Genomic DNA, 11,692 nt, shown 5'->3' on the forward strand with positions numbered 1-11,692 from the left:
GATCATGAAAAACTATGGAATGCTTTAAAAGAAATGGGGGGGCCACATCATCTGATTGTCCTGATGTGCAACCTATACTCTGGACAAGAGGCTACTGTAAGGACAGAATATGGAGAAACCGATTGGTTCCCCATCGGAAAGGGCGTGAGCCAGGGGTGTATTTTATCACCCTATTTGTTTAATCTATATGCAAAACATATCATATGGAAAGCGGGACTGGACCAAGGTGAAAGTGTCAAAATTGGAGGGAGAAATATCAATAATTTAAGATATGCAGATGATACCATACTACTAACAGAAACCAATAATGATTTGAAACCAATGCTGATGAAAGTTAAAGAGGAAAGCACAAAAGCAGGACTACAGCTGAATGTCGAGACTAAAGTAATGACAACAGAACAGTTATGTAACTTTAAAGTTGACGATGAGGACATTGGACTTGTCAACGAATTTCAATATCTTGGCACAGTCATTAATAAAAATGGAGGCAACAGTCAAGAAATCAGAAGAAGGCTAGAACTGGGGAGGACAGCTATGAGAGAACCAGAAAAGGTCCTCAAATGCAAAGATGTATCACTGAACACCAAAGCCAGGATCATTCAGACCATGGTATTCCCAATCTCTATGTATGGATGTGAAAGTTGGACAGTGAAAAAAGCGGGTAAGAGAAAAATCAACTCATTTGAAATGTGGTGTTGGAGGAGAGCTTTGTGCATACCATGGACTGTGAAAAAGACAAATAATTGGGTGTTAGAACAAATTAAACCAGAACTATCATTAGAACCTAAAATGATGAAACTGGGGTTATCATACTTTGGACAATGAGAAGACATGATTCACTAGAAAAGACAATAATACTGGGGAAAACAGAAGGATGTAGAAAAAGAGGAAGGCCAAACAAGAGATGGATTGATTCCCTAAAGGAAGCCACAGACTTGAATTTACAAGATCTGAACAGGGTGGTTCATGACAGATGCTATTGGAGGTCGCTGATTCATAGGGTCACCATAACTCGTGATCGACTTGAAGGCACATAACAACAACAATGTAAGAGTGACTATAACAGGAACAAAACAAACTTCACCAATTATATCATCCATAAAAGAATGCCTCATTCTGAATGGAAACCAGCTGCATATTAAATTCTGCCTATGTGGTTGCAGTGGATGGTATGGGGAAAGTATGCCAAGATGGAACAGCATCCAGTCCATGACTTGCTCACTCATGGAGAAGGCTGCTCACTTGTTTTTACTGTATATGGAACATGAAAATCAAACAGTCCACATTTGGACAGTATTTTTTTAAAAAAATGACCAACAGAAAAGAAGAGCAAACATTCCGACATCCCCTTTTAAGACTTCCATGGGTAATTACAGTCACTGTTGAAACCTTTTACCAATATCACATCCTGATGCTGGAATAAAATTTTAAAGAGGTAAAACTTCAGCATTTAAATTTCATTGCAACGTCAAACAGAACAGCGGCCTTTACAAATAAGTGGCTCAATGTGCAGATAATGACAAGTTTTAATCCCGTTACTCTGCAAGTGCATTTCAGCCTCATTAAATCCTTTGGCCCTGCAGTATGCCCAACTATAACGTCAAAAACTCAGGTCAAACAACAACAAATTAGGTTAATTCATTGTCATACTGCAAAAACTGTATCTTTAGTACTGTTTGAATAGCGCAGCTTCCTCACTGCCTCCAGAACAGTCAAAGACAAATTCCTAAAAGGTTGGGATGGAATCAACTCTCAAAGGGAAAAGTGAGAAGGCCTTTAATTTTCTTCTATGGGCCCAACCTTTTGACTGATTGATTACATGATTATTCTGTCCATCCTCCCCCTCACTGTAAGTAGCCATGTCAGCTTCTGCCACAAAAAATGTTATGTCCACGTAAAGGCTCTGTTCCTGTTTATAAAAAGAAAAGGGAGGGGTTGCGAAGAAAATAGTTATTCTAAATATTTCCCCTTCTAAACTGGCAGGTAAATTAAAAAACAAAGAAACCATGAAACAGTCAAGCATATCTAGTGATGTGAAAGCCTGGAACAAAACCCAGCAGAATGGGGAAGGGATGGAATAATAATAATAATAATAATAATAACAACAACAACAATAATAATACCCCCCAGTGTTTTCCCTAGGGCTTTACATCTCTAAACACATTTTCATAGTCTCTCCTGCTTAGATTTAAGAATTCCAAGATCTCTTTCTGGGTCAGTCACTGTCAGTTCAGACCCCGTAAGAGTAGCAGTGGTCAGCGGGGCAGGGTTGCATGCCTGGCTTCAAAACACGAAGCACTGCTGCCACTTACCAAGTGGGACAGCGACAAGGCAGCGGGGAGCTTAGCAAGGTGCGGGTATGGCGGTAGGAGCTGATTGGTTCTGCCCCTGCACTGAGCTCCCACGCCTCACGCCTCTCCTTCTTGGTAAGCGGCGGTGACACTCGGCACTGGGAAGCCAGGCAAGCATCACTGCCTTGCCTGCACAGCCCTGCTGACCACTGCTGCATCTATGCTGTATACATGTCACAATGTCCAAACTTCAAATTCAGAGACAAAGCAACCAATCCATGCCTGCCATCAGAATCAGAGTTACTTGCAACTGCAGGATCTTTGGCCAGAAAGAGAGCAGAATAGTTATCATCCAAGACAAAGCTGTCTCTTAAATTTAGTGTACAATCAGATTTTCAAAAGTTAAATTGGACCCTTTCCTTCCAAAAATTATAATTACCTAGTTTCTCTTAAAGAATATATAGGTTAGTGTAAAACAATCAGAATATAAACATGTTAGCTCCTCGGTTAATCTTAAACTGACTCAAAGGCTCTACTAGGTACTTTAGTTAAAAGAGGCTTTTCTATGCAAATAACCTTTTATCAAACTTGTCATGGGATTATTTGGAGCCAAGATTTACCGCAGCTGATGCTGACTCTTCCCCCAAAGATCAGTGGTCTCCTTAGAAGACATGTGCATATCCAAATTGCACACATTAGGCTTCTGGGTGTACTTCTTCAGACACTGCTTCATCCAGTGACGCTGGCAACCCGGAAGGAAGGGATCTGGTATAAATATAAACCCTAGACAAAAATGGAGGTGGATGGGAAAAAAATAGTTAAGGCCTTCATACATGTGAACATTGGATAAGATATTGAGAAACAGCAGGAGCACAGAGCTTACAACCTGTGTCTTTCAGAAATAACACTATCTTCTCCCAACTACGTTTGTATCACTAATATTGAGAGAAGCAAACACCCCATGAAAATAATTATTTATTTTTATTGCTTGTTATACAAACACACTCACCTGGATAGTTATCCAGACCATAGGCTTTCCACTGACTAACTGGACGTAGTCCTGCTTTGTGGGCATCCTGATCACTTACTGAGGAGAAACTCAGGGGAGAGCTGACAACCTGGTGGAGAATAGTTGAGTATGAAACACCTGAACAGTGATCCACAAAATTTGGATGGATTTGATTGCTAGAATAATTTGTGCTTACTTCCAACCCTGCCTGACTCCTTGAGAGAGAGAGGTACTAAGTCTTGATGGTGATGTCAACACTGAGTTCAAAGTAGTCACAGAGGCTAAATACAGCTATGAAAGTAAGCCTCCACATTCTCCTTAGCTCAGAGTTAAGGGCAATTTGTCCCTATTGAGTTGCTTGCTGAAGCGCTCCAGGATTCAGCATGAAGTCAGGGAGGCCCCCTACCATTCTCCCAAGGAGAGCAGGGAAACCAACTAGGCTTTGTGCTGAGTTTGGGCATGCTTGGAAAGCACTATGATACTTCCCAAAGTCAACCTTGGAAAAGAACAGGTGAGGGCAGGAGGAATCTTGCCAGGATAAAAGACATGTATGCTAAGATAAAAATGTTTTAATATTCTTATAAATAAATTTGTGGAGACAGTAAGATTATACCATAAAACCTTAAAATGTTTTAAAGTTTGTATGCCACCTATAGCTCCTTGGAGGAAAGGTGGAATATAAATTTAATAATAAGCAAATAAATAAAAAACTAGTATGGTTCATTGGATAGTATTACATTTAGATTCACTGGATGATCAAAGTACAGTAACACCTCAGTTAACAAAGTACATGCGATCCTGGACATTACTTTTTTAACAGAAACTTTGGTACCAGTGGTAGGAATAACATGGAAAGAATAGGGATAGGTTCCTACACCACAAAAAAGAAGAGCAGTTCAACATATTTCAGCAAACTTTTTATTCAAAACTAACAATATGCATGTCTGAAATGAAACAACCAGGTCAGGTAAGCCTTGCATACAGACCACTTGAAGGCTTCTTCCAAAACGTATCCATTTTTTCTTTATCATGTAGCATCTTGTCATAGCAATCGAAAGCTTTGAGCAGTTCTCCTCGCCATACACTCGAGTGGGCAGGCAAGGGACAGCCACTGCTGCCACCCTGTGCTTGGTCTCTCTGCCATCCTCCCCTACACTTGGGCAGACAGTTCTGCAGTAAACAGTGCTTCTGGGGCACCCAAAGCACTGTTTGCTGTGGAGGCGCCTATGCCACCTGGCATGGAACACCATTCCTGCCCTATGTCAGAGAGCTGCCTGCAGCTGTAATCCATTAGACAAGGAGCCACATTCTTGTCAGAGCCTGTGTGTGCCTCCCACACGCCCCAAAATGACTTTGTTAAGAGGAGCTTCTTTCCTGGAGAATTTGTTAACTGAGATATTACTCACTGGGTTCAATGGAGCAGAACTATACAGCCACAAGAGTGGCTGTATACTGTAGCATGGATTTTTTGCATTCCGCAATGTTAAATTGAAAATACCCCCCATGACACTCTAATGCTTCCCATAAACTCATTACAAAACAAAACCTTACAAAACTTAATGGTCCTGAACTCAGAAACGCTTGCTTAACAACCCTTTAAAATTTCATGGCAATACGCAAAACAGAGAGAATAAAAAGTTAAAAGTGTAAAAAGAGAGAGAGAAAAACCAGACCCCATCTGGACTTTTTTGTCAGAGTTCTCCTAATTTGTTGAAATTTATTAAAAATCAGCCAGGTTCACAGAGCACCTGTAATCCTATTACTGACCTTACCCCATACTCTGACAAAGGTCTTACTGAGCATGCCCAACATATTTGAGTTCAAGCTAAAATTTCTTAAATTAATTAAAAATCAGCCAGGCATTTTTTTTAACTTTTAAACTGCAGAAGATGAAGAAGTTAAAAAAATGCCTGGCTGATTTTTAATTAATTTAAGAAATTTTGGCTTGAACTCAAATATGTTGGGCATGCTCAGTAAGAACCAACTGTCAGTGTTCTAAAAGCCAGACTCACAGCCGCTGGGCTTGGCTAATCAGGGGGCCACACCCACACCAGACCTTTATTTCACTTTAGACAGTCATGGCTTCCCCCAAAGAATCCTGGGAAGTGTAGTTTGTGAGGGTGCTGAGAGGAGTCTCCTGTTTCCCTGACAGAGCTCCAGTGGCCAGAGTGGTTTAACAGTCAGCCGCTTTGATTGAAGCTCTGTGAGGGGAAAAGGGGATCTCCTAGCAACTCTCAGATTTTTGTCAAAGTTTGGACAGATTCAGTCTCAGTAGCTTGTAGCAACTCTATTGGTATGTCATCTATTCCTGGTGATTTGTTTCTTCCAAGTATTTTAACAGCAGCTTTCACCTCGCATTCTAAAGTTTCTGGTTCTTCATCATACGGTTCCTCCGTGAATGAATCTGTTGTCCTTGCATCTCTTCAATGTATTGCTTCTATCTTCCTTTTATTTCATCTTGGTCAGTCAGTGTGTTCCCCTGTTGATTATTCAGCATCCCTACCTTTGGTTTAAATTTCCCTTTCTCTAATCTTTTGGAATAGGGCTCTTGTTCTACCCTTTTTGTTGTCCTCTTCTATTTCTGTACTGATTTTACATCAAACTGCAGTTTCAGACTCAACCGTTAATGCGCCCAAAGCAGAAATAGAGCATAGCCTCCTGTTTGAAACACAATAGCCTGTCTTCACCATCATATGACACTGACCAATTAAAAGGCTTTGAAATTAATAAAAATAAATTTGCCACAGATTTCTAGGATGAATAATGAGAGAAATATAATTTTCTAGGTTAGATTCTCTGTAGAAACAGTAAATACAGAAAAGAAGCAAAGTAAGAACAACACCAACAAACATACACAATGTAATTCTCCATCTTTGGAGATGGAAGGTGTTGCCACCACTCACCATATGCTCAGAGGCACATGTTACCAAATTCTTCCAAGCTACACAGGAAGTGGATTGGACTATGAAAGACCAACCCAAACGGTGTTTGCATTTTTACAAATTTGTAGGGCAGTACAGTATCTCAGAGAAGAGGTCAAGTCTCCTGCTCCCCTGGTGCATTCACTATAACTGCCCAATTTCCCTGCTTTTTAAAGTTTGAGAGAAATATCTGTTGGCTATAAGTATGCCTATTCGTGAATTAAATAGTATGACTTGTTGAAATAAGTGCGACTGATGTTAGTTGTATTATGGCTGTATGCTGGACTGTGCCTACAGTCTCTCAGCCTTGTTACTCCAACTTTAAAATGGAAATAATAGTGAACTTGCCATCCTTGAATACATTGATGCACTATATAAAGTGCATCCAGGAAAACAAAGTTACACTCATATTTATCCAAGATTTGTCAAATTTGCCTATTAACAGATGTTTCCTGTAGTCTGCCAGCTTGCAAAACATCTGTTAGAGGCATGTGATATATACAGAATTTCAGCTTTTCAAAGCAATACAGCATTTGCTTTCATCATAGCAGAACTGTCAGATATCGGACAATAAAAGTGCAATTGCTTCTTTGGGCCTATGAGAGTTTGTGGCAGATTTTATTTCTTGATTCAGTAGGCTGTGGGATACTGAAACCTGAAATCACAAAATTCTGACAAATAGTTTATGTTTCTCCCAGCACCATAATTTCAACATTATGTATGGTAATGGCTATTAACACAGGGACTGCTAGAGCTAGAAAGCCACAACACTTTATAGCCTGTGACAGAGCAGAATCCCAGTTTCAAATGGGAAAACGCATTAATGTCTAACTCCAGTGGATATGTGATTTTAATTGAAACTACAAACGATGCTGAAGAAATGAGAGGGTAATCATAATTATGTAATCTTAAGGTCTGAAGAGCTTCTTTCTGTGACAGAAATTCTCCTGGGGAGGGCTGTAATTATACTGCACTCATTACAGTACTAACTGAGGACCAGTAAACCTGTCTAAGCACTGGTGCTAATCAGAAATTGTTAATACCTAGTAGTCACTTTTAATATGTTATCCTTAATGAAATAAAAAGGGATCTTTTCTTACTGAAGACAGTGTTAATCCTCTGTCACTGTGAAAATGTCACCTTTATTGTTAATTTTCTCTTCAGTAGTTAATTTCCTGCAACAGTCAGAAGATAATGGGATCAGGTGGGTAAGAAGGAATAGGCAAGACAGAATCTTCCTTATTGAACATGTCTGATAATAATGCAAAGAGCATTTTTTTCAAAGATAGGAAAAAGAGAGAACGCAGAGCAGAGCACTCCCAACTGGTAAGATGAATTACAACACAGTGTGTGCTCTTATGCAGAGCTTCCCTGCAAAGGTATATTGAACTTTGTGAATTCTCATCAATGTTTAAAGTCCATTGATGAAAAGATCAAGCACAGAGAAGTACAAATATCGGTACATTTGCCACAGACAAGGATGACAATCAGAGGCATTGCATAAGTACCAAACAAGTGAGTGGGCCATGATACAGAAGAGATTATACAGATTCAGGCTTTACAGACCCATCAAAAGGACAAGGATAAAATTACCTTGGAATCTGCATTAAATATGTAACAATAGTGTTGCAAGATCAGGACAATCGTCTATGCATCCTAACACTGCCATCCTAACACTGCCTAACACAGTGATAGAGATGTGAAGCCCTGCACAAATATTGGGGAAAACAAAGCTTTCCCCATGTTTTCCTGATACCTTTCCCCAAAAATTTTTCAATTTTTTTTCCAGGCCTTCACATCGCTCCACAGTGGTAAGCTCCAGATGTTTTCAAGAACAAGTTTAGCAACAACAGAAGACATTAACAGAAAACAACATCTAGGTTTCTGGTAGCTGAGTCTGCTGTAAGGACATCAACTTGGTGGGGGCGAGTTCTAAAGATCAGTTCTTATTTATATAAACAGTTTTTAATCAGTTGCATGTTATTTTCAATAAGCACCCTGTAAATTTAGCATTTTAAAGAAGAGTTAAGCCTTCCTATTCCTTTTTATATTGAACTTCATATACTTTATATTACATTCCCCTTAAACACTTTTACCAGGCTTTGACCCCTTTGACCTAATCCAACGAGAAAAATCCCTGTGAAAAAGCAAGCTTCCATTCACACAGACCAGCTAATATGGATGCAGAAATGCATCTGGATGTGCATTCTATTTTCACTTGTAAAGCTCATCCGGACACCACTAAATTTGGCTGATTCTCTGAGCGTGCACAGAGATTTGCATATTCTTCCAGGCTTCCAGCTGTCATAGACAACCCATGTCTATAGTTGGATCACTTTTTTAGCTGCTCATGTGCCATGTGTCCATGCCGCTAATTATTTTTCAAAGAGCTTCAGTGGCAGTCTGTCCCAGCAAAAAGCTTATTCTATGGCTTCTTAAAAACCAGCTGTTATTGTAAGTTTAGTTTTCATAATCAAGAGCCTAAGGTCAGATCAGATGCATCTTAAAATCAGCTTGAGACAAATATGAAAGGTGATTCATAAATTAACTGAATGAATTAATTTTTTTTTGTTCTTTAAGGAACAAAAGGATTTAGATCTAGCAACCAAAGGCAGAACTACATATTACAGATAGTTCAGTGATCCTGTTTCAGGACTCACGTGTATCTTTATCTTTTTAGCACTGGGAGTAAAAATAGATGAGAGATTTTTAGAGAAAAATCAGAGGAAAGGGTTCAAATCCCTCCCCTCAACACTAATCTTCCACCAAATTGCAGCAATACTCCTAAAATTAATCATGGCACTATATGTAACATATAGTTTTGACCCCTGATGATTAACAAGTGGAAAAAGTTGACAAGTGGATGTGACTTTATTTATTTTTTGTGGTGTTACTGTTTTAGAACAATCTTGTTACCGATCAAGCTGTTTCTAAAAAAACTTTAACCAAGTTTCAATCATCTTATGAAAATAACTGAGGGTGTAGTCCTAACCACATTTACATGGGAGTAAGCTCCACTGAATTTAATTGAACTTACTTCTGAGTAGACATGGTTAGGATTGTGCTGTTCGTTCTTTCTCTCGAGACAGAACAGCAGCTCATCAGATGCTGTGTCTAGTTGTCTGTGACCAGAGAGATAATGGACAAAGGCTCCATGACATAAGGAAAACGGTTACTACAAACGCCATGATTCCAAAACTGTAATATGCAGGTAGAACCAGTAACTGGCTCTCATAATATTCCCACTCTGTTCTACGCAAATGAGGAGACACATTATGAAGCCTTGTTTCCTCATATGGTTGGTTAATTACTGTTGCTGAGGGAGGAGAAATGATTCAAGGGATTGAGACCACTTCTCCCCAATGGAAAGGATGAGAATACTGGTGTCAGGCCAACAGAACATGGTATTCGCAATGTCTGTTGAAGACACCATGAGCATCAGCTAATGCCTCCAGAATTCCCCCTTCACTTGGTCAGCAGAAAAAGATATTCTAAAGATTAACCAGCCCCTCCGGCTTGAGTCTTTGTAAATTTGATCTTCATATTATTTATTTATATATATGCCACTTATTTGCCAAGATGGTTTCTAGTAGTACATAACTGTTCATGAGGATTTAGTTTACTACTATCCTTCGCCCCCTTCAATCCCAAGGGTCCACCCTAACAACATTTAGAGCCATTTTGTAGAGATGTCATAGCTCAGTAATACAGCACATGCCTTACAGATAGAACATCTGATTTAACTCCTGGCATCTCTCTTTAAAAGAATCTCATGGGGCTAGGAAACACTTCAGATTGAAGAGCCTGGGAGAGCTGTTGCCAGTCGAAGTGGATAATATTATATGGCTAATGGTTAAAATCAGTTTTTATGTTCAAGTCATACATTTTATGCATTTGTTATTGTTATGTGCCTTCAAGTTGATTACGACTTATAGTGACCCTATGAATTGGCGACCTCCAATAGCATCTGTCATGAACCACCCTGTTCAGATCTTGTAAGTTCAGGTCTGCGGCTTCCTTTATGGAATCAATCCATCTCTTGTTGGGCCTTCCTCTTTTTCTACTCCCTTCTGTTTTTCCCAGCATTATTGGCTTTTGTAGTGAATCATGTCTTCTCATTATGTGTCCAAAGTATGATAATCAGTTTCATCATTTTAGCTTCTAATGATAGTTCTGGTTTAATTTGTTCTAACACCCAATTATTAGTCTTTTTCGCAATCCATGCACAGTGAAGTGGAATCCTGGGCTATACTACTTCAGACTGAAGGTGGAGGTGTCATATTTTTAAAAGCTTTCCTTGATTTAAAAACAACACCCCCCAAAACCTTGCATGTAGTACTAGCCATGATGGCTGTGTTCTGCCATCATAGACAGAAGCAGAGAAAATTGAAATGGACTGCCTTTAAGTCGATTCCGACTTATGGCGACCCTATGAATAGGGCGTTTATGGTAAGCAGTATTCAGGGGTGGTATACCCTTGCCTTCCTCTGAGGCTGAGAGGCAGTGACTGGCCCAAGGTCACCCAGTGAGCTCTGCTTCTAATAACCTGTTTCCGGAACCCACAGGAGGGGACAGTACTCTTGCATTCAGGTCCTGCTTATGAGCTTCTGTTTTCTGTGAGAACAGGATGCTGGACTAGATAGGCCACTGGCCTGATCCAGCAGGCTCTTCTTATGTTCTTATGAATAATTAAAAAATGTCAACCTCCTTACCTGCAGCCTTTAGCGGTACAGACCAGGATTTTACCACCTCACTGGATATATTATGATTAGGTAAAAGCTGGCTTGCCCCTCTAAAGAACTGCTCACTGGAGTGGTCAATGCATGTGAAGGATTAAATATCTACTAAGCAGCTGATTAGATATTTTGCAAATCCTTAAGTCTGGCGTCAAGTGTTACAATGAATAAACGGCAGATCTTTCAAAACGTCATGTGTGGACTGGCTATGATTGCGTAGAAAACTTCTTCGATTAGTTTACGCTGCTGAAGGCAAATTAGATTAACTCTGCTCCAGCTCTTTATAGAGGAGCCTTCCCAACTCCACACACAGAAACAAAAAATGCGAGGCAGAGAACGGAAGGTTCCTCCAGAGGGTCACGTGCAAAAACGGGGCAAACAGACACAGATGAATTCGTAGGAGGCGGCTGCCATCCCTGCCTAGCAGCTATCACCATGGATACAAGCTGTGAGAGGGCCAGAGTTGAAAAGGATGTAAGGGGAGGCCCAGTTTACCTGTCGCGACGCTGGTTTCGAGAAATCAATCACCCCAGTAGGATCCGAGCCCTCCCACCGCCGGTAGAAACGAAAGAGCCGACGGAAGGCATCCTCCCCGCTTTCGCGCACGACAACTGTGCCCGCCGCCATCTTAGCGCTGAGAGTGACCTTGCACGCGCTCAGCGGAAGGGGCAGAGCTCGCCTCCCATTGGCTCACCGGTCGCCAACCGGCTAAAGTCACCTTTTTCTGTTTTCAAG

General features: G+C 40.4%; 1 protein-coding gene across 1 annotated transcript in view; it reads right to left on the minus strand.

Moving 5' to 3' along the window:
• Positions 1 to 11,630, minus strand: part of ALKBH1 (alkB homolog 1, histone H2A dioxygenase) — a 29,345-nt gene extending 17,715 nt beyond the window's left edge. Inside the window, exons 1-3 of the mRNA XM_061611867.1 lie at positions 11,453 to 11,630; positions 3,301 to 3,409; positions 2,912 to 3,074 (exon numbers count right to left, since the gene is read on the minus strand). Of these exons, the coding sequence (XP_061467851.1) occupies positions 2,912 to 3,074; positions 3,301 to 3,409; positions 11,453 to 11,584 (404 nt within the window). The 5' untranslated portion in view covers positions 11,585 to 11,630. The remainder of the gene's footprint in view (positions 1 to 2,911; positions 3,075 to 3,300; positions 3,410 to 11,452) is intronic.
• Positions 11,631 to 11,692: the final 62 nt, after the last annotated feature.

The sequence above is a fragment of the Rhineura floridana genome, chromosome 2 (genome assembly GCF_030035675.1).
Source record: "Rhineura floridana isolate rRhiFlo1 chromosome 2, rRhiFlo1.hap2, whole genome shotgun sequence".
In the NCBI taxonomy this organism is placed as follows: domain Eukaryota; kingdom Metazoa; phylum Chordata; class Lepidosauria; order Squamata; family Rhineuridae; genus Rhineura; species Rhineura floridana.